This window comes from Lolium perenne, chromosome 2 (assembly GCF_019359855.2).
Source record: "Lolium perenne isolate Kyuss_39 chromosome 2, Kyuss_2.0, whole genome shotgun sequence".
NCBI classification, from domain to species: Eukaryota; Viridiplantae; Streptophyta; class Magnoliopsida; order Poales; family Poaceae; genus Lolium; species Lolium perenne.
In genome coordinates, this window is record NC_067245.2 from 278011151 (window position 1) to 278035909 (window position 24759).

Consider the following 24759-nt stretch of genomic DNA (forward strand, 5'->3'; position numbering starts at 1 on the left):
CATTATCATTTTGGAGTTATGCATTAGAGACAGCCGCATTCACTTTAAATAGAGCACCATCAAAATCCGTAGAAACGACACCGTATGAATTATGGTTTAATAAGAAACCTAAGCTGTCGTTCCTGAAAGTTTGGGGTTGCGAAGCCTATGTAAAGAAGTTACAACCGGACAAGCTAGAACCCAAAGCGGAGAAATGCGTCTTCATAGGATACCCTAGGGAAACTATAGGGTACACTTTCTATCACAGATCCGAAGGCAAAATCTTTGTTGCTAAGAACGGAACCTTTCTTGAGAAAGAATTTCTCACTAAAGAAGTGACTGGAAGAAAAGTAGAACTCGATGAGATTGATGAATCTATACTCGTTGATCAGAGTAGCGCAGATCCGGAAGTTGTACTGCATCGCCTACACCGGCAACAGAGGAAGCTAATGATAATGATCATGAAACTTCGAACGAGGAAACTACTGAACCTCGCAGATCGACAAGGGAACGTGCCACTCCTGATTGGTATGATCCTTGTCTAAATGTCATGATTGTAGATAACAATGATGAGGACCCTGCGACGTATGAAGAAGCGATGATGAGCCTAGATTCCAACAAATGGCAAGAAGCCATGAAATCCGAAATGGGATCCATGTATGATAACAAAGTATGGACTTTGGTAGACTTACCTGATAGCCGAAAGGCTGTCGAGAATAAATGGATCTTCAAGAGAAAAACAGATGCTGATGGTAATATTATCGTCTAAAAAGCTCGACGTGTCGCAAAGGGTTTCCGACAAATTCAACCAGTTGACTACGATGCGACTTTCACACCTGTAGCGAAGCTAAAATCTGTGAGGATTTTGTTAGCAATAGCTGCATTTTTCGAGTATGAGATTTGGCAGAAGGATGTCAAAACGGCGTTCCTTAATGGAGACATTGAGGAAGAGTTGTATATGGTACAACCCAAAGGTTTTGTCGATCCTAAAAATGTCGACAAAGTATGCAAACTTCAGCGTTCAATCTATGGACTGAAGCAAGCATCAAGAAGTTGGAACCGACGCTTTGATAAGGTGATCAAAGACTTCGGGTTTATACAAGTGTCATGGAGAGGCCTGTATTTACAAGAAAGTGAGTGGGAGCTCTGTAGCATTCCTGATATTATATGTAGATGACATATTATTGATCGGAAATGATATAGAACTATTAAGCAGTGTTAAGGGTTATTTGAATAATAGTTTTTCAATGAAAGACCTTGGTGAAGCATCGTATATATTAGGCATCAAGATTTATAGAGATAGATCAAGACGCCTAATAGGGCTATCACAGAGTACATATCTGGACAAGATTCTAAAGAAGTTTAGAATGGACGAAAGTAAGAAAGGGTTCTTACCTATGTTACTGTGCAAGGTATTGAGTAAAACTCAAGGACCGGCTACGGCAGAAGAAAGAGAAAGGATGTGTAACATCCCCTATGCCTCGGCGAGAGGATCTATCATGTATGCCATGCTATGTACTAGACCGGATATAGCACATGTCGTTAGTTTGACTAGCAGAGATATCAAAGTGATCCAGGAATGGAACATCGGACAGCGGTCAAGAATATCCTGAAGTACTTGAAAAGAACTAAGGATATGTTTCTTTGTTATGGAGGTGACCAAGAGCTCGTTGTAAACGGTTACACCGATGCAAGTTGGAACACCGATCCTCGATGACTCTAAGTCACAATCTGGGTACGTGTTTATATTGAATGGTGCCGCAGCAAGCTGGGCAAGCTCGAAAGCGGTGCACGGTGGCGAAGTCTTCAACAGAATCGAGTACATAGCGGCTTCAGAGGCTTCATCGAAGCGGTATGGATGAAGAGGTTCATTGTAGAGCTCGGTGTGGTTCCTAGTGCATTGGACCCATTAATCATTTATCGTGATAACATGGGTGCCATCGCCAATGCACAAGAGCCAAGGTCACACAAGAGGCTGAAGCATATCAAGCTGCGTTACCACTCGATTCGCGAGTACATCGAAGATGGAGAAGTAAAGATTTGCAAAGTACACACCGATCCGAATGTAGCAGATCCGTTGACTAAAGCTCTCCCTAGGGCAAAGCATGACCAACACCAGTAATGCCATGGGTGTTAGGTATATTACAATGTAATCTAGATTATTGACTCTAGTGCAAGTGGGAGATCGAAGGAGATATGCCCTAGAGGCAATAATAAAGTGGTTATTATTTATATCTTTATGTTTATGATAAATGTTTATATATCATGCTAGAATTGTATTAACCGAAACATTAGTACATGTGTGATATGTAGACAAACAAGAAGTCCCTAGTATGCCTCTTAAACTAGCTTGTTGATTAATGGATGATTAGTTTCATAATCATGAACATTGGATGTTATTAATAACAAGGTTATGTCATTGTGTGAATGATATAATGGACACACCCAATTAAGCGTAGCATAAGATCTCGTCATTAAGTTATTTGCTATAAGCTTTCGATACATAGTTACCTAGTCCTTATGACCATGAGATCATGTAAATCACTTATACCGGAAAGGTACTTTGATTACATCAAACACCACTGCGTAAATGGGTGGCTATAAAGGTGGGATTAAGTATCAGGAAAGTATGAGTTGAGGCATATGGATCAACAGTGGGATTTGTCAATCCCGATGACGGATAGATATACTCTGGGCCCTCTCGGTTGAATGTCGTCAAATTTATTGCAAGCATATGAATGAGTTCATAAGATACAACAAACAACGGTACGAGTAAAGAGTACTTGTCAGTAGACGAGGTTTTACAAGTTATAGAGTGATACCGAAGATCAAACCTCGGACAAGTAAAATATCGCGAGACAAAGGGAATTGGTAATTTATGTTTATTGTTCATTCGATCACTAAAGTCATCTTTGAATATGTGTGAGCCATTATGGATCTCGAGATCCCGCTATTGGTTATTGGTCGGAGTGAGTACTCAACCATGTCCGCATAGTTCTCGAACCGTAGGGTGACACACTTAAAGTTGGATGTTGAAATGGTAGTTCTTGAATTATGGAATGGAGTTCGAATATTTGTTCGGAGTCCCGGATGAGATCCCGGACATCACGAGGAGTTCCGGAATGGTACGGAGAATAAGATTCATATATAGGATGTCATTTTATGTGAAATAAAATGTCGCGGAAGGTTCTATGGAAGGTTCTAGAAGGTTCTAGAAAAGTCCGGAAGAAACCACCAAGGAAGGTGGAGTCCACAAGGGACTCCACCTCCATGGCCGGCCAGCCCTAATGGGGGTGGAGTCCCAAGTGGACTCCACCATAGGGGGCCGGCCACCCCCCCACATGGGAGGTGGGAATCCCACCTTTGGGTGGGAGTCCTAGTTGGGCTAGGTTTGCCCCCTCCTATGGAAGGTTTTGGTTTCGGGTCTTATTCGAAGACTTGGACACCAACACTTGGGATCCACCTATATAATGAGGGGCCAAGGGAGGGGGCCGGCCACCCCAAGACCATAGCTTGGCCGCCCCCTTTGAGTGGCCGGCCACCCCCTCCCAAACCCTAGCTTTGCTCCTCCACTTCATATTTCCCGCGTAGCTTAGCGAAGCTCCACCGGACTTCTACACCGCCACCGACACCACGCCGTCGTGCTGTCGGATTCAAGAGGAGCTACTACGTCCGCTGCCCGCTGGAACGGGGAGGTGGACGTCGTCTTCATCAACAACCGAACGTGTGACCGAGTACGGAGGTGCTGCCCGTTCGTGGCGCCGGAACCGATCGTGATCAAGATCTTCTACGCGCTTTTGCAAGCGGCAAGTGATCGTCTACCGCAGCAACAAGAGCCTCATCTTGTAGGCTTTGGAATCTCTTCAAGGGTGAGACTCGATACCCCCTCGTTGCTACCGTCTTCTAGATTGCATCTTGGCTTGGATTGCGTGTTCGCGGTAGGAAATTTTTTGTTTTCTATGCAACGTTATCCTACAGTTACTGATTACATTACGCGCAATACTTAATGCAATTGTCTGTTGTTAGCAACTTAATACTGGAGGGGGTTCGGATGATAACCTGAAGGTGGACTTTTTAGGCATAGATGCATGCTGGATAGCGGTCTATGTACTTTGTCGTAATGCCCAATTAAATCTCACTATACTCATCATAATATGTATGTGCATGGTCATGCCCTCTTTATTTGTCAATTGCCCAACTGTAATTTGTTCACCCAACATGCTGTTTATCTTATGGGAGAGACACCTCTAGTGAACTGTGGACCCCGGTCCAATTCTCTATACTGAAATACAATCTATCGCAATCGTTCTATCGCTTTTCTCGCAAACAATCATCTTCCACACAATACGGTTAATCCTTTGTTACAGCAAGCCGGTGAGATTGACAACCTCACATTTCGTTGGGGCAAAGTACTTTGGTTGTGTTGTGCGGGTTCCACGTTGGCGCCGGAATCTCTGGTGTTGCGCCGCACTACATCCCGCCGCCATCAACCTTCAACGTGCTTCTTGACTCCTACTGGTTCGATTAAACCTTGGTTTCTTACTGAGGGAAACTTGCCGCTGTGCGCATCACACCTTCCTCTTGGGGTTCCCAACGGACGTGTCGAAACCAAGGTTTAATCGAACCAGTAGGAGTCAAGGATCACGTGAAGGTCGTTGGTGACAGAGTGTAGTGCGGCGCAACACCAGGGATTCCGGCGCCAACGTGGAACCTGCACAACGCAATCAAAGTACTTTGCCCCAACGTAACAGTGAGGTTGTCAATCTCACCGGCTTGTTGTAAACAAAGGATTAAATGTATAGTGTGGATGATGGTGTTTGTTTGCGAAGAACAGTAAAGAACAATTGCAGTAGATTGTATTTCAGATGTAAAGAATGGACCGGGGTCCACAGTTCACTAGTGGTGTCTCTCCCATAAGATAAATAGCATGTTGGGTGAATGAATTACAGTTGGGCAATTGACAAATAAAGAAGGCATAACAATGCACATACATATATCATTATGAGTACTATGAGATTTAATCAGGGCATTACGACAAAGTACATAGACCGCTATCCAGCATGCATCTATGCCTAAAAAGTCCACCTTCAGGTTATCATCCGAACCCCTTCCAGTATTAAGTTGCAAACAACAGACAATTGAATTAAGTATGGTGCGTAATGTAATCAACACAAATATCCTTAGACAAAGCATTGATGTTTTATCCCTAGTGGCAACAGCACATCCACAACCTTAGAACTTTTTGTCACTGTCCCAGATTCAATGGAGGCATGAACCCACTATCGAGCATAAATACTCCCTCTTGGAGTTACAACTATCAACTTGGCCAGAACCTCTACTAGCAACGGAGAGCATGCAAGAACATAAACAACATATATGATAGATTGATAATCAACTTGACATAGTATTCAATATTCATCGGATCCCAACAAACACAACATGTAGCATTACATATAGATGATCTTGATCATGATAGGCAGCTCACAAGATCTAACATGATAGCACAATGAGGAGAAGACAACCATCTAGCTACTGCTATGGACCCATAGTCCAGGGGTGAACTACTCACACATCGATCCGGAGGCGATCATGGTGATGAAGAGACCACCGGGAGATGATTCCCCTCTCCGGCAGGGTGCCGGAGGCGATCTCCTGAATCCCCCGAGATGGGATTGGCGGCGGCGTCTCTGGAAGGTTTTCCGTATCGTGGCTCTCGGTACTGGGGGTTTCGCGACGAAGGCTTTAAGTAGGCGGAAGGGTAGGTTTAGGGGCGACACGAGGGCCCCACACAACAGGGCGGCGCGGGCCCTAGCCTGGCCGCGTGGCCCTGTCGTGGCGGCGCCTCGTCGCCCCACTTCGTAATCCTTTCGGTCTTCTGGAAGCTTCGTGGAAAAATAAGACCCTGGGCGTTGATTTCGTCCAATTCCGAGAATATTTCCTTTGTAGGATTTCTAAAACCAAAAACGGCAGAAAACAGCAACTGGCTCTTCGGCATCTCGTCAATAGGTTAGTGCCGGAAAATGCATAATAATGACATATAATGTGTATAAAACATGTGAGTATCATCATAAAAGTAGCATGGAACATAAGAAATTATAGATACATTTGAGACGTATCAAGAATCCCAACCACATAATGGAAGAACCGACATTAGTATGTAAATGGAAAGTTATTTGCAAAGTAAAGTAACAGGTGTAAGTGAAAAACATAGTGCCTAAGAGATTTGCACAAAACCAAGATTGCATGCACATGAGAGCTTCAACCACATTATGAGTAAGTCTACTATGATGTGCATTGAGTACTCTTCCAGTACTAGTGTTGAATGCAGATTCAGAAGCCACGAATGTTATGAGATAGGCAATGTACTACGAGCAAGTTTTTGCAAGGTAGGAAACATCGAGCCGCTAACCTTCCACAAATTGATGGTATCCAATTCTTGTGTTCTAGTCAGTCTAGCTTCTTCCAAATACAAGTCCAATTCTGTATGGATTAATGAAGAAGGGACAACGGGGTGACTAGACAAATATATATCATAGAGTTTCATGGCTTCTTCTTCATCTCTAGATGGCTTAGCAACAAAACCATCTGATGTATCACCACCTTCAACTTCATCTTATATTGCTTCCACAATTTAATCAATAAAAACTTCTCACCTTCTCTATTTCTATGGTTGCATGCTCTCTTACATAGATGGGGCCATAAAGGGCATTGAGAATGTGAATTTTATACCTTAGATGAAGAACCGTTGCAATGTACATAAGACCATCGGTGTCTTTCCAATATTTCTCAAACTTAGCCTTCATTTTCTCAGAGATTTTTTGTATAAGCTCCTGTCACTCTTATCCCATTTCCCTTTAGGGGGGGGGGGGGGAGATTTGGTGTGACATAATTGATGCCCGAGAATGATTTGGTGATATCGAAGAAGAGCTTCATCCTATCACATATTTATTTTGCAAACTTCCAATCATCTTTGGTTGGGCAACACTTACTTTTTTTCACGTCCCTTTAATTTTTTAAATATCTCTATGTATTGAAGTGCAATGCTAATCATAATATAAGGTGAATTCCATCTATTCTTACAATCGAGAGTTAAACTTTTTTTACACTCTATGATCAATTTTTTTACCATATTTTCAAACTTATCATGTACTTTAGGTGTGGCTGAGCAAAATGCAACACTATCACACAACCTCTATATACCATGCTCTAATACACTCATTCCATCTTTTAAAGGTGAGTTTAATATGCTAGCAACACAAGACATATGTAATTGACCATCCAACATGGGAAAACTTGTATCGAACTTATCTGGCAAAATAACCATAGCCTTGTCGTTTGTTGTACAATTGTCCAAAGTGATGGGTGAAATCTTCCTCTCAAGGTGACACTCAACGAGGCATGCATACAAGGCTTCACATATAACCTTAGTATACATGGCACATAAGGAAAACTATTTGACACAATAAAACGGCAAAATTCATAAGTATTGCATAAGCATAGTATGGAAATGTTCCATAAGTGGCACATGGGAAAATACTACTGAAGAGCAAAACCTACGGTACATGGGTGCCACCTATGGAAATGTTCTAATTTGGGAGAAAGTTATAGCTGTGTGATCAAAACCACCAAATTTGTATTCAGTCAGCAAAAGATATACTGAACGGAGACAAATAAGATAGTTTAGTTAATTAGTCATTAGTATAGAACTATAGAGATAAGCCAATATAAAATATTGAGAATACCAATGTTGAAATCGGGAAGGATGAGTATTCAACCTGTCCAATAAACTTTGCTAGCTCCCCTTTATCTTACTCGAACAAAAAACACATCCATGAGAAACTTAAAGTTCAACATTGCAATGAAATAGGTAATCTTAACTTATGCTCGGGACGCAAAGATTTTCATCCACATTTAGCCACCTAAATATTAGTTCAAATAAGATAAATAACCAAGTTTAGGCTAAGTATTGGTTAGACCAAATTATCCATAATAAATTGTTAGTTAGTTAATTTGTTGATCTAATAACTAATCCAACTCAATCTAGTCTGTTTTGAGTTGCAAGTGGTCACGAAAAGTAAGAAAGAATGTATGAGCAGTGTAAAAAAGGAAAAGTAGAAATAGAGGATTTGTATGAGCTCTACAACCAAATAGTTTCAGTTACCACATCTAGTTCTTAGAATGAAGAAACATAACCCTTTAGGTAAATGGGACCACTCTTGAGAGAGGCTTGGAAGTTGGAGCTAAAAAGGTTTAGTTTCTAAACAGTATTCAATGTTTTACGAACACAGCGTCTCTACTATAGTTGTTATTCCACTCATAGATGAGATTCGGGTTCAACCCCATTGGATCGGTCATTGGACATGGAAGTATCCATCTCCCTTTGATTCAAATCTCCATTTCGGAATCCTGAAGAGAATGGTGCGAGCACACCTACTTGTATAGCTATACAACTAGCCTCTTTCATCTAGGAAAAATACTACTGCCTCTTTATGAGGTACCTTCGAAAAATATAGTTACTACACCGTTAGTTGCCTATACTATTTATATTTTTTTTATCAAGGACAATTACATACATTTGGAAAAACGTACTTACTCCACCGCTCGCCGCCCTTCTCAATCGGGAGAAATACTACTACCTTCTTATGTAGCAACTTCGGAAACAAATATACGCTACCGTCCACCTATACTACTTCCCTCTTTTAAACGGGAAAAATATTATTGCCTTCTTCTACGGTATCTTTGGAAAAACCATTGTTTCTCCACCGTCCATAGCTTATATACTACTGCAGTCTTCTACCGTACACACTTACTCCACCATGTGCCCCTCTTTCGACATGGGAAAATATTACTGCCTTTTATTTTGTAGCAATTCCGAAAATATCTAGAGCAATTATTGTCTCCTTCTCTATGTTATCTACGGAAAAAGTTGCTCCACCGTCCCTTGCCTCTTTCAGCTGGCACGCGTTGTCCTCCCTCCAGGTACTGCCATGCTACTCTCTTCTATTCCATCTCTGCAAATTCACCTTAGCTCTACAGTAGCACTTCTCCATTATTTTAACAGTGTTTCGATCATAGCACTTCTAGAATGCCTCAACAACCTGGATATTGTGTTACTTTTATAATATATAGTTTAACAAATAATTTAATAGCTAAGGGCAGGGCGTGCCGCTGCAGATACCTTTCCTAGTATAAATTATATTCGTAAATGAACACATTTTACCTGGCTTTTATGAGTTCCCTCTCATTTACAATCCCATTGGTCCTTCAAATTATTGACCTCATGGACACCAATGGAAAAAATTGCATGTTTCAAATTTATCTGGTCGTCGAGTCGCCAGAACATTGGCAGAAACTTGTGGCTCTCGTAAGTGGCTGCAGCTTGTGATGTTTTCATTGAAAAGAAGTCAAGTACTACCACAAGTCCAATTTTGCCTTGGACGATAGCTTTCGTGATGCATTGGACCCCAAATTCGCCTGCCAGCACTTCAGATCTGTGGCATCACAAGTTAACTGGTGGCTGTCCACCGGGCACGAGCTACGTGGACCAAGCATCCCCAGAGGCCAAATGAGGCCGTGGTTTCCCCTCGTGTTGCCCCCAAGATCTGAGCTTCTTTCACTTGCCGGGTAACTACACCTCCACGTCATGGATCTCCTCGAGTTTCTACGGGAACTCACGTGGCTAGATCCCACCCGTCCGAAACAGACACTCCCACCACAAGATGCACTTAAAAAACAGCGATACGGAATCTCCTCCATCGCAGGATAAGGTGCCTTCGTCCTGAACATCGTCGTTCTTCCATTCCCAACCTCCAGTTTCCACTCCATCGTGATGGCAGCCAAATGCTACTCAGACTGGCCTCCCCTCCCCCCTCTCCATCCATCGAGACGAACATCGCCCAGCACCTCCCTCTGCACGATCAAGCGGCAGCTCGCAACTTTCGTCCTGCACTGCTCCAGGTCCTGCGCTTCCCCTGTTCTTGAGCCCAAGAATTTCTCCGGTGAGCTCCATGTCTTGTCTGCTCCGTCGCCGGCGCCGCCGGCGCCCGTGCCGCCGGTTCGGGACGCTCCGAAGCTCGGCATCTCCAACAAGTTCATCCGAGGCCTCTGCAGCGACCGGCAGACCGAGCAGCTCGCCTTCGAGTGCTATAGGCGGGCTCTGCAGCAGCCGGAGTTCCGGCCGGACAAGAAGACGATGAACGCGCTGGTGGTGCAGCTGCTCAGGGCCAAGCAGTGGAGCTCGCTGGAGCACCTGGTCGAAGATCTCAGGGCCTACGGTGTGCTTCCGGAGAGACGGACGTGCGCGCGGCTCGTGGCGAGCTGCGTCAGGGCGAGGAAGTTCGGTCTCGCCGACGTACTGCTCGGGGTTCTCGAAGGGAAGAAGGGCCCAACCGCCGCCGTGTGCTTCAGCTCGGCGTTGCAGGCTTACAACAAGCTGCACATGTACCGGAGCACGGTGCTGCTGTACGAGCGGATGAAGGCGGCCTGCCTGTCGGTGAACGCTGACGCCTACCGCGCCGTTATGGCGGCCTTCGGGGCGTTGGGTGAGCCGGACCTGGTGGCATCGCTGTTCAAGCAGTACAAGGCTCGGAAATGGTACCCCTCTGAAACCTGCCTCGAGACGTACACCATCGCCTGCGACGCGCTGGGACGAGCAGGCAGGGCCTTGGACGCGCTCAAGTGCCTGCGAGAGATGGAGGCGGACGGCATCTCGCCGAACGCCGCGATCTACTCCTCGGTCATCGGCGCTTTGGCAGATGCCCGAGAGACGGCGTCGTCGGAAGACGTGTACCATGAGGCGTGGAGGAAAGATATGCTGCGAGATCCGGACATGTTCCTGAAGATGATCATCATGCAGGTCGAGGCCGGGATGCTGGAGGACACGCTCGGCGTTGCGAAGGACATGAGGGAGATCGGCTTGAGGGTCACCGACTGCATCATGTCCACGATTGTCAATGGCTTTGTGAAGAGGAGAGGCCTGAAGCCAGCCATCAGAGCTTATGACAAGCTGATCGGCTTAGGATGTGAGCCTGGTCAGGTCACCTACGCCTCGGCGATCAACGTGTACTGCCGGCTCGGCCGGAGCGACAGGGCGGAGTCCGTCTTCTCAGAGATGATCGACCGGGGCTTTGACAAGTGTGTGGTGGCATATGGTAACATGATCTCCATGTATGGGCAGATCAGGAGAGCGTCGGACGCCACGAGGCTGCTCGCGCTGATGAAGCAGAAGGGGTGCGAGCCCAATGTCTGGGTGTACAACTCCCTCCTGGACATGCGTGGCAAGCTTGGAGATTCCAGGCAGGCTGAGAAGATCTGGAAGGAGATGATGCGGCGCAAGGTCCAGCCTGACCGGGTGAGCTACACGGCCATCATCGGCGCGTTCAACCGGTCGGGAGAGCTTGATCGCTGCATTGAGTTCTACCAGGAGTTCAAGGAGACAGGGGGGAAGGCTGACAAGACCCTGGCTGGTCTCGTGCTAGGGGTGTTCTGCAAAACCAGCCGGTTCAACGAGCTTGTCCAGCTGCTGAGGGACATGAAAATGCAGGACATAAAGCTGGACAGGAGGTTGTACACGATCGTCCAGAACAGCCTCCGAGAAGCCGGACTGGAGGTTCATGTGAGGTGGCTCCAAACTTATTTCACTTCAGTGGAGGAGAAAACTTGATGTCACACTCCAGGAGTGGGTTCCTGGTGTTCATCTTCAGCACCGGAACATGGCGATTGGGTGTCTTCAAAAGGCACTGCTCTGTAAATTTGAAGCAAAATAGGTAAATATTTGCTTGCCCGATGCTCCTTGAAGCTTACATGCTTGCGTTCCTCAGGCTCCGTCCTTCCCTGCATCATGAAGCATTGACACTGTAAATGTATTTTAGAATGTGCGACCTTTGTATCACCAAAATGATCTCATTCGAGATTTCTCGGATAAGCTGTATAGCTCAATAATCAATTCTGGATTAATGTTAAATGTAAAATGATACTCGTGTACAGTTGTACTATAGCCCACCGTGGAGGCGGATGTAACTTAACATTTCACAGATGCTCACATTGGGCTTTTTATATTATTAATTTTTATTTGAATTGTTCTAGAGAAATATCAAGTCAGAATATTATATAGTCCGAATCATTGTGAACATATTGAACATATATGCTATCCTTTGGCTATACCTTCAAGCCAATCTGGATTTCTAAATTTAAGGCTAAATAGGTACATATTTCTTTTTTATAACTGCATGTCGCATAGGCTTCGTCGAAAAAAATGGCAGTCATTATCGGTATGACACTTTGTAGTGCTATGATGTCGGTATTATTAATTCCGGATTAATGCCGAATGAATGATACCCTTGTACAGTTGTACTATAGCCCATTGTGGTGGCAGGTGTAACTTGGTATCAATACTTAAAATTTCACATATGCTCACATTGGGATTTTTATAATATTATTAAAAAATGAATTGTATTAGGGAAATGTGAAGTCACAATATTGTATAGTCTGAATGATTATGAGCATATTACACATATATGCTCACAATAGACTATACCTTGGAGACAATCACACAAAAGAACATGGCGGGAGATTTCAGAAATTGAGGCTAAATAGCTACATATTTTCTTGTCCCAATGCTCCTTGAGACTACATGTTCGTGTGCTTGATTCCGACTTTCCTTGAAACACCAGACTATTTTAGATAAAGTTGTCACATATGTATCATCAAATGATCATGTCGAATAAAGTGTATAACATTTTGGTATGCTTATCAAATTTCATGGTACAATCGCAACTATACCATGGCCTAGTGTGGCAGGCATAACTTTCTACCAATACTAAACTTTAAACATGAGCTCGCATTAGGTTTTTATATGGGGTTGTATGCATCAATTGATGCAGAGGATGAAGCTATGCTCTCTTTTTGGATAAAAAAGGTTTTTCTATTATTTCCATTTGATTTGTGCTAGAGAAAAAGCAAGCTGCACCAGCATATATGTTGATAAACTATGTATATGCCACATAAACACAAAGTCATCCACATGCTACACTTTGCAACCAGCCATCAGAAGAAAATTGTAATTTGCAATGTACTGAACAAATTGTGCTTCGTTTGTTTATACCTTCACGTTGTGTACCATATCATATAAACATGGAAGAATGAGAAAACTGTGAACAATATCATCAACCAAAAAGAAAGGGGTGGGTCTAGACGTCTAGTAGCAAATAAAAATGGTGAGATGCATTTCATTGAATAATTGTATCTGTTGTGGCTACCAGAGAATGAGGAAAAACTAAGAAGAGAATTTTTCAATGAAACATAAAGGACCTAGTAGACGATGGCAGTTAAATGAACATCCATATGGTTAATGTTGATGGCTGTGTTTACAATATCAATCCCCATAGGCCTCGTTGAGAAAAAAGGAGGCACGGGTTCCTTCATTATCCTCCGTCGGTATATCACTTTGTACATCAAGGATGAGGCGGAATAAATGGTTATCGGCTAGTTATACTAAATATTTTTACTTTTATACGCTCAATTTCACCAATCATCGATTTTAGTTGATAAGAAATTTATCAAACAATTGTAAGCACCATATTTTATTTCTAACACATATGATATTATTTTTGGTAAAATTAAATCTCAAACTTAACTTTATACAAATTGAGTGTTACAAATAACAAATTCTCAGCTTCATGGATAAAATCTTTAAATTCTCTAAGCAAAGTTTCTAGGATAAAATCTTTCTTTTCATCATCCTCAGCTTCATGGAGTTTAAGAAACATTTGCTGCATTATAGGATTAAGGCTAACAAATCTAGCCTCCAGCATTTGAACTAAATAAGCTGCAGCAGTTTCATAATTAGGAGCAAGTTCTACCAGGGATTTATCCTCAATATCTTTATGCTTATTAACATGATTGTAGAATTTTTCAATGTTATCTTTCCCAATTATAGAACCACTACCTACAGATAGGTCCTTCAGATCGTACTTAGGAAACAACATAATGAACTAGAAACAAAATAACAACTATGTAAGAAACTAAGTTTTTTGTGTTTTTTATATAAAGACAACTATAAAAGAAACTAATTCTTTTGTGTTTTTGATATAATCAATCAAACAAAACAAAATAAAGTAAACTAAGCAAAACAATAATAAAGTAAAGAGATTGGAGATGAGATACTTCCCTTGCAGAAATCCTCTTTCTCCCCGGCAACGGCGCCAGAAAAAGAGCTTGAAGGTGATTATCGTAACGCCGACTTCACATTGTTGGGGAACCCCAAGAGAAAGGTATGATGAGCACAATAGAAAGTTCTCCCTCAGTAAGAAACCAAAATCGACCAGTAGGAGAAAGGCGTGACTTCTGAAGGTGTTGCTAGCTGACTAGTGGCAGAGCGCACTACCGGCGTCAGCAACAACGTGGAACCTGCACACAACAAAACCAAAATACTTTTCCCCAACTTACAGTGAGGTTATCAATCTCACCGATTTTGCTGAACACAAAGGATTAAATGTATCAAGTGGAAGGAGATTTTTGCAGTAACTAAAGAGAACAGAGCTTTCTAGTAAGTAATAGAACATGATTGCGGTGATTGAATTTATGAGTGTAAAGGAAAGGACCGGGGTCCACAGTTCACTAGAGGTGTCTCTCCATAAAGATAAATAGAATGATGGATGAACAAGTTACAGCTGGGAAATTGACAGGATATCGACCATACATGACAAGATGATTACTATGAAATTTGTTTGGGGATTAAAAAAAATACATAGACCGTAATCCAATTGCGTCTATGACTAATAATCCACCTTTCGATTATCGTCTGAACCCCTTTCAGTATTAAGTTGCAAGCAACAGATTATCGCATTAAGCAATGTGTGTAATGTAAACAATAGAATTACCCTTGGATAAAACATTGTTGTTTTCTCCATAGTAGCAACAACACATCTACAATCTTAGAAGTTACTGTCACTCTCCCAGATTACTAGAGGTATGAACCTACTATCGAGCATAAATACCCCCTCTTAGAGTCACAAGCATCTACTTGGCCAGAGTATCTACTAGCAACGGAGAGCATGCAAGATCACAAATAACATATGACATGAATATATAATCAATCTCAACATAGTATACAATATTCACCGAATCCTAGCAAACACAAGATGTAGGATTACATAAGAATGATCTTGATAATGTAGGGAACCTCACGAGATCTAAACATGAGGCACAAATTGGAGAATACAACCATCTAGCTACTGCTATGGACCCATAGTCCAGGGATAAACTACTCATGCATCACTTCGGAGGCGGGCATGGCGATGTAGATGCCTCCGGCGATGATTTCCCCCTCCGGCAGGGTATCGGGAAGATCTTCAGAACCCCCGAGATGGGTTCTACAATGGCGGCCGCGACAGAACTTTTCGTGGATGGAGGCTCGGGCATTCAGGGTTTTCCCGAGATCGTGAATAAATAGGCGGAGGGGCGATATCGGTGGCCACTTGGGTGAGCCACACCATGCCTTGGCGTGGGCCCAGGCATGGCCGCGCCAAGGGGTGGTTTGCCCCCCCCCTGTGGCTCCTCATCGTCTCCCCTTCGGACTCTGTCTTCGTTACGGTAAGATATTAACTTCGGCTTTTGTTTATTCCAATTCCGAGAATATTTCATGTACAACTTTTGTAAAATACAAAAACAACAGAAAACAGGGAACTGGAACTAGGCATCTTGTTAATAGGTTAGTGTCGGAAAATGTATATAAGTGCAACGAAGCATGAGAAAAACATATATAAATTGTTGTAAAACAAGCATGAAGCATCAAAAATTATAGATACGTTTTAGACGTATCATTCATCGAAAACGGAATCCGCATGCATCTTCTATCGCGTGTTCATGTTTGGAGGTTTTACCTGTTTGATGTTTCATAGATAGGCCAAAACTTTTATATTATTTTTCTTACTCAACGGTTGGACTATGATATTTCTATGCATAATGTTATAGAGATCGTTTTCGTGATTCCAACGAGCCCAAGATCATCGAAATCGGAGTCCGGGTGCAAAAGTTATCGCATTTTCGACGTGTGGCTCGGCATGCCAAGTGCTGCTGCTGGGTAGGTCGGCAGCCACCCGGCCCTCGATCCCCCCCCCCCCCCCAACGTGTAGGATAACGTTGCATAGAAAACAAAAAATTTCCTACCGCGAACATGCAATCCAAGCCAAGATGCAATCTAGAAGACGGTAGCAACGAGGGGATTATCGAGTCTCACCCTTGAAGAGATTCCAAAGCCTACAAGATGAGGCTCTTGTTGCTGCGGTAGACGTTCACTTGCCGCTTGCAAAATCGCGTAGAAGATCTTGATCACGATCCCTCCGGCGCCACGAACGGGCAGCACCTCCGTACTCGGTCACACGTTCGGTTGTTGATGAAGACGACGTCCACCTCCCCGTTCCAGCGGGCAGCGGAAGTAGTAGCTCCTCTTGAATCCGGCAGCACGACGGCGTGGTGTCGGTGGTGGTGGAGAACTCCGGCGGAGCTTCGCTAAGCGTGCGGGGGAGAAGGAGGAGCGGGGCGGCTAGGGTTTGGGGAGAGGGGGCGCCGGCCACTCTAGGGTTGCGGCCACCTTGTGGTGTTGGGGTGGCCGGCCCCCTCCCCTTGGCCCTCATTATATAGGTGGAACACCCAAGAGTTGGTCTACAAGTCTTCGAATAAGACCCCAAACCAAAACCTTCCATAACTCATGAAACCTACCCAAGCTAGGACTCCCACTAGAGGTGGGAGTTCCACCTTCCTTGGGAGGGGGTGGCCGGCCCCCCTTGGGGAGTCCACTTGGGACTCCTCCCCCTTAGGGTTGGCCGGCCATGGGAGGTGGAGTCCCACCGGGACTCCGCCTTCCTTGGTGGTTTCTTCCGGACTTTTCTAGAACCTTCTAGAACCTTCCATAGAACCTTCCGAATCATTTTAAATCACATAAAATGACATCCTATATATGAATCTTATTCTCCGGACCATTCCGGAACTCCTCGTGATGTCCGGGATCTCATCCGGGACTCCGAACAAATATTCGAACTCCATTCCATATTCAAGTTCTACCATTTCAACATCCAACTTTAAGTGTGTCACCCTACGGTTCGTGAACTATGCGGACATGGTTGAGTACTTACTCCGACCAATAACCAATAGCGGGATCTGGAGATCCATAATGGCTCCCACATATTCAACGATGACTTTAGTGATCGAATGAACCATTCACATACGATACCAATTCCCTTTGTCACGCGATATTTTACTTGTCCGAGGTTTGATCTTCGGTATCACTCTATACCTTGTTCAACCTCGTCTCCTGACAAGTACTCTTTACTCGTACCGTGGTATGTGGTCTCTTATGAACTTATTCATATGCTTGCAAGACATTAGACGACATTCCACCGAGAGGGCCCAGAGTATATCTATCCGTCATCGGGATGGACAAATTCCAATGTTGATCCATATGCCTCAACTCATACTTTCCGGATACTTAATCCCACCTTTATAACCACCCATTTACGCAGTGGCGTTTGGTGTAATCAAAGTACCTTTCCGGTATAAGTGATTTACATGATCTCATGGTCATAAGGACTAGGTAACTATGTATCGAAAGCTTATAGCAAATAACTTAATGACGAGATCTTATCCTACGCTTAATTGGGTGTGTCCATTACATCATTCATACAATGATATAACCTTGTTATTAATAACATCCAATGTTCATGATTATGAAACTAATCATCCATTAATCAACAAGCTAGTTAAGAGGCATACTAGAGACTCTTTGTTGTCTACACATCACACATGTACTAATGTTTCAGTTAATACAATTATAGCATGATATATAAACATTTATCATAAACATAAAGATATAAATAATAACCACTTTATTATTGCCTCTAGGGCATATCTCCTTCAGTCTCCCACTTGCACTAGAGTCAATAATCTAGATTACATTGTAATATACCTAACACCCATGGCATTCTGGTGTTGGTCATGCTTTGCCCTAGGGAGAGCTTTAGTCAACGGATCTGCTACATTCAGATCAGTGTGTACTTTGCAAATCTTTACTTCTCCATCTTCGATGTACTCACGAATCGAGTGGTAACGCAGCTTGATATGCTTCAGCCTCTTGTGTGACCTTGGCTCTTGTGCATTGGCGATGGCACCCATGTTATCACAGTAAATGATTAATGGGTCCAATGCACTAGGAACCACAACGAGCTCTACAATGAACCTCTTCATCCATACCGCTTCTGATGAAGCCTCTGAAGCCGCTATGTACTCTGATTCTGTTGAAGACTTCGCCACCGTGCACTGCTTCGAGCTTGCCCAGCTTACTGCAGCACCATTCAATATAAACACGTTCCCAGACTATGACTTAGAGTCATCAGGATCAGTGTTCCAACTTGCATCGGTGTAACCGCTTACAACGAGCTCTTGGTCACCTCCATAACAAAGAAACATATCCTTAGTTCTTTTCAAGTACTTCAGGATATTCTTGACCGCTGTCCAGTGTTCCATTCCTGGATCACTTTGATATCTGCTAGTCAAACTAACAGCATGCGCTATATCCGGTCTAGTACATAGCATGGCATACATGATAGATCCTACTGCCGAGGCATAGGGGATATTACTCATCCTTTCTCTTTCTTCTGCCGTAGCCGGTCCTTGAGTCTTACTCAAGACCTTGCCTGGTAACATAGGTAAGAACCCTTTCTTACTTTCGTCCATTCTAAACTTCTTTAGAATCTTGTCTAGATATGTACTCTGTGATAGCCCTATTAGGCGTCTTGATCTATCTCTATAAATCTTGATGCCTAATATATACGATGCTTCACCAAGGTCTTTCATTGAAAAACTATTATTCAAATAACCTTTTACACTGCTTAATAGTTCTATATCATTCCCAATCAATAATATGTCATCTACATATAATATCAGGAATGCTACAGAGCTCCCACTCACTTTCTTGTAAATACAGGCCTCTCCATGACACTGTATAAACCCGAAGTCTTTGATCACCTTATCAAAGCGTCGGTTCCAACTTCTCGATGCTTGCTTCAGTCCATAAATTGAACGCTGAAGTTTGCATACTTTGTCAGCATTTTTGGGATCGACAAAACCTTTAGGTTGTACCATGTACAACTCTTCCTCAATGTCTCCATTAAGGAACGCCGGTTTGACATCCATCTGCCAAATCTCATAATCAAAAAATGCAGCTATTGCTAACAAAATCCTCACAGATTTTAGCTTCGCTACAGGTGAGAAAGTCTCATCGTAGTCAACTCCTTGAATTTGTCGGAAACCCTTTGCGACAAGTCGAGCTTTATAGACAGTAATATTACCATCAGCATCTGTTTTTCTCTTAAAGATCCATTTATTCTCGACAGCCTTGTGGCTATCAGGTAAGTCTACCAAAGTCCATACTTTGTTATCATACATGGATCCCATTTCGGATTTCATGGCTTCTTGCCATTTGTTGGAATCTGGGCTCATCATCGCTTCTTCATACGTCGCAGGGTCCTCATCATTGTTATCCACAATCATGACATTTAGACAAGGATCATACCAATCAGGAGTGGCACGTTCCCTTGTCGATCTGCGAGGTTCAGTAGTTTCCTCGTTCGAAGTTTCATGATCATTATCATTAGCTTCCTCTGTTGCCGGTGTAGGCGGTACAGGTACAACTTCCGGTACTGCGCTACTCTGATCAACGAGTATAGATTCATCAATCTCATCGAGTTCTACTTTTCTTCCAGTCACTTATTTAGTGAGAAATTCTTTCTCAAGAAAAGTTCCGTTCTTAGAAACAAAGATTTTGCCTTCGGATCTGTGATAGAAAGTGTACCCTATAGTTTCCTTAGGGTATCCTATGAAGACGCATTTCTCCGCTTTGGGTTCTAGCTTGTCCAGTTGTAACTTCTTTACATAGGCTTCGCAACCCCAAACTTTCAGGAACGATAGCTTAGGTTTCTTATTAAACCATAATTCATACGGTGTCGTTTCTACGGATTTTGATGGTGCTCTATTTAAAGTGAATGCGGCTGTCTCTAATGCATAACTCCAAAAAATATAACGGCAAATCAGTAAGAGGCATCATAGAACGAACCATATCTAAGAGAGTTCGATTACGACGTTCGGACACACCGTTTCGTTGAGGTGTTCCCGGCGGTGTCAATTGTGAAAGTATTCCGCATTTCTTTAAATGCATGCCAAACTCATAACTCAGATATTCACCTCCACAATCAGATCGTAGAAATTTAATCTTCTTGTTACGTTGATTTTCTACTTCACTTTGGAATTCCTTAAACTTCTCGAAAGTTTCGGATTTATGTTTCATGAAATAGATATACCCATATCTACTCAGATCATCTGTGAAGGTTAGAACATAACGATAACCACCGCGCGATGCTATACTCATTGGTCCACACACATCGGTATGTATGATTTCTAATAAGTCAGTAGCTCCCTCCATCACACCAGAAAATTGAGTCTTAGTCATTTTTCCCATTAGACATGCTTCGCATCTATCAAGTGACTCAAAGTCAAGTGATTCAAGTAATCCATCAGTTTGGAGTTTCTTCATGCGTTTCACTCCAATATGACCAAGACGACAGTGCCACATATAAGTAGAATTATCATTCAATTTAATTCGCTTAGTATCAATGTTATTTATATGCGTATCACTACTATCGAGATCTAACAGAAATAAGCCATTCTTTTCTGGTGCTCGACCATAAAAGATATTATTCATAAAAATAGAACAACCATTATTCTCAGACTTGAATGAATAACCGTCTTGCATTAAACAAGATCCAGATATAATGTTCATGCTCAACGCAGGTACAAAATAACAATTATTTAGGCTTAAAACTAATCCCGAAGGTAGATGTAGAGGAAGTGTGCCGACAGCGATCACATTGACCTTGGATCCATTTCCAACGCGCATCGTCACTTCATCTTTCAGTAGTCTTCGTTTATTCTTTAGTTCCTGTTTCGAGTTACAAATATGAGCAACCGAACCAGTATCAAATACCTAGGTACTAGAACGAGAACCAGTGAGATAAACATCTATAACATGTATATCAGATATACCTTCTTTCTTCTTCTTGACAAGGCCGCTCTTCAGATCAGCCAGATACTTGGAGCAATTACGCTTCCAGTGTCCCTTCTCCTTGCGGTAATAGCACTCAGCATCAGGCTTAGGGCCGTTCTTAGGTTTCATAGGAGGCGTGGCAGCTTTCTTGCCACCCTTCTTGAATTTTCCCTTAGACTTGCCCTGTTTCTTGAAACTGGTGGTCTTGTTGACCATCAACACTTGGTGCTCTTTCTTGATCTCAATCTCAGCAGCTTTTAGCATGCCAAAGAGTTCAGGTAACTCCTTGTTCATGTTCTGCATATTGTAGTTCATCACAAAGTTCTTGTAACTTGGTGGCAGTGATTGAAGGACACGATTAATCCCCAGTCTATTAGGAATCACTATTCCCAAGTCACTGAGTTTCTTCGCATGCCCGGTCATGGCGAGCATGTGCTCACTAACGGAGCTGCCTTCTTCCATCATACAGCTGAAGAAATGTTTCGATGCTTGATACGTCTCCGACGTATCGATAATTTCTTATGTTCCATGCCACATTATTGATGATATCTACATGTTTTATGCACACTTTATGTCATATTCGTGCATTTTCTGGAACTAACCTATTAACAAGATGCCGAAGTGCCAGTTCCTGTTTTCTGCTATTTTTTGTTTCAGAAATCCTAGTAACGAAATATTCTCGGAATCGGACGAAATCAACGCCCAGGTTCCTATTTTGCCTGGAAGCATCCAGAACACACGAGAACCACCAGAGAGGGGGCACTGGGCCCCCAGACCATAGGCCGGCGCGGCCCAGGCCCTGGCCGCGCCGCCCTATAGTGTGGGCACCCCTTCGACCCTCTGATGCCGCCTCTCCGCCTATTTAAAGCCTCCGTCGCGAAAACCCTGATACGTTCGACGAAACCAGAGAAAACCTTCCAGAGCCGCCGCCACCGTGACGCCAAGATCTGGGGGACAGGAGTCTCTGTTCCGGCACGCTGCCGGAACGGGGAAGTGCCCCCGGAAGGCTTCTCCATCGACACCGCTGCCATCTCCACCGCCATCTTCATCACCGCTGCTGCTCCCATGAGGAGGGAGTAGTTCTCTATCGAGGCTCGGGGCTGCACCGGTAGCTATGTGGTTAATCTCTCTCCTATGTACTTCAATACAATGATCTCATGAGCTGCTTTACATGATTGAGATCCATATGATGAGCTTTGTATCGCTACTAGTTGTGTGCTACTCATGTGATGTTATTAAAGTAATCTATTCCTCCTGCATGGTGTAAAGGTGACTAGTGTGTGCACCATGTGGTTCTTGTCGTAGGCTATGATCATGATCTCTTGTAGATTGTGGAGTTAATTATCATTATGATAGTATTGATGTGATATATTCCTCCTTCATAGTGTAATGTGGACAGTGCGTGCACTATGTTAGTTCTTGGTTTATTTTGCAATGATCTATTATGCTCTAAGGTTATTTAAATATGAACATTATTGTGGAGCTTGTTAACTCCGGCATTGAGGGTTCGTGTAATCCTACGCAATGTGTTCATCATCCAACAAAAGAGTGTATGTAGCACATATGAGAAAGAGTTATTTATTATGCGATCAATGTTGAGAGTGTCCACTAGTGAAAGTGTAATCCCTAGGCCTTGTTCCTAAATACTGCTATCGCTGCTTGTTTACTGTTTTACTGCGTTACTACTGCTGCAATACTACCACCATCAACTACACGCCAGCAAGCTATTTTCTGGCACCGTTGCTACTGCTTATTCATACCACCTGTATTTCACTATCTCTTCGTCGAACTAGTGCACCTATTAGGTGTGTTGGGGACACAAGAGACTTCTTGCTTTGTGGTTGCAGGGTTGCATGAGAGGGATATCTTTGACCTCTTCCTCCCTGAGTTCGATAAACCTTGGGTGATCCACTTAAGGGAAAACTTGCTGCTGTTCTACAAACCTCTGCTCTTGGAGGCCCAACACTGTCTACAGGAAAAGGAGGGGGCGTAGACATCAAGCTATTTTCTGGCGCCGTTGCCGGGGAGGAAAGGTAAAAGGTATTCACACTCCGGATCTCGGCTACTAAGCTATTTTCGTCGTTGTAAGTACTCGAAGCTATTTCCTTTAGATCCTGCAATTGCAACTTTTTGTTTCTTGTTTACACTAGTTTGGCATAATGGACAAGAATGAGCTTCTTATGCTATTTCCTGATTTAAAACATGGATTGTTTGATGCGAAAAATTAAAAAACCTATGGAATCTTATTTGCATGCTGGTAGTAATATTAGTATGAACGCTTTGAACACCATTGTTGATAATGATATAGAAAGTTCTAAGCTTGGGGAAGCTGGTTTTCATGATCTTTTTAGTCCCCCAAGCATTGAGGAGAAAATTTTCTTTGATGATACTTTGCCTCCTATTTATGATGATTATAATGATATTGGTCTTTTAACGCCGCCTACTATGGAGAGTAATTTTTATGATGATAATACTATGCCTCCTACACTTGATGAGAATAATAATGATAGCTACTTTGTTGAATTTGCTCCCACTATTACTAATAAAATTGATTATGCTTATGTGGAGAGTAATAATTTTATGCATGAGACTCATGATAAGAATGCTTTATGTGATAGTTATATTGTTGAGTTTGCTCATGTTGCTACTGAAAGTTATTATGAGAGAGGAAAATATGGTTGTAGAAATTTTCATGTTACTAAAACACCTCTCTATGTGCTGAAATTTTTCAAGCTACACTTGTTTTATCTTTCTATGCTTGTTGCATTATGCTTCATGAATTTGTTTATTTACAAGATTCCTATGCATAGGAAGCATGTTAGGCTTAAATTTGTTTTGAACTTGCTTCTTGATGCTCTCTTTCGCTTCAACTACTATTTCTTATGAGTGCATCATTAAAACTGCTGAGCCATCTTAATGGCTATAAAGAAAGAACTTCTTGGGAGATAACCCATGTGTTATTTTGCTACAGTACTTTGTTTTATATTTGTGTCTTGGAAGTTGTTTACTACTGTAGCAACCTCTCCTTATCTTAGTTTTGTGTTTTGTTGTGCCAAGTGAAGCCTCTAATCGAAGGTTGATACTAGATTTGGATTTCTGCGCAGAAACAGATTTCTATCTGTCACGAATCTGGGCTGTTTTCTCTGTAGAAAAATCAGAAAAATATGCCAATTTACGTGCGTGTTCCTCAGATATGTACGCAACTTTTATTAGTTTTGAGTTTTCTGATCTGAGCAACGGAAGTATTTATTAAAAATTCGTCTTTACGGACTGTTCTGTTTTGACAGATTCTGCCTTTTATTTCGCATTGCTTCTTTCGCTGTGTTGGGTGGATTTCTTTGTTCCATTACCTTCCAGTAGCTTTGAGCAATGTCCAGAAGTGTTAAGAATGATTGTGTCACCTCTGAACATGTGAGTTTTTGATTATGTACTAACCCCTCTAATGAAGTTTATGAGAAGTTTGGTGTGAAGTAAGTTTTCAAGGGTCAAGAGAGGAGGATGATATACTATGATCAAGAAGAGTGAAAGCTCTAAGCTTGGGGATGCCCCGGTGGTTCACCCCTGCATATTTCAAGAAGACTCAAGCATCTAAGCTTGGGGATGCCCAAGGCATCCCCTTCTTCATCGACAAATTATCAGGTTCCTTCTCTTGAAACCATATTTTTATTCGGTCACATCTTATGTGC

The 24759-nt window shown here is 42.8% G+C and overlaps 1 protein-coding gene across 1 annotated transcript; it reads left to right on the forward strand.

The window, feature by feature from the left end:
* Positions 1 to 9667: 9667 nt before the first annotated feature.
* LOC127336474 (pentatricopeptide repeat-containing protein At5g13770, chloroplastic) lies at positions 9668 to 12054 on the forward strand. The gene has a single exon (XM_051363291.2). It carries the CDS (start codon positions 9809 to 9811, stop codon positions 11639 to 11641), a length of 1833 nt encoding a protein of 610 aa, XP_051219251.1. The 5' UTR covers positions 9668 to 9808; the 3' UTR covers positions 11642 to 12054.
* The last annotated feature ends 12705 nt before the right edge of the window (positions 12055 to 24759 follow it).

Bases quoted from the DNA above. Each gene is read 5' to 3' on its own strand.
- LOC127336474 (XM_051363291.2), top strand. From the start codon at position 9,809: ATGGCAGCCAAATGCTACTCAGACTGGCCTCCCCTCCCCCCTCTCCAT.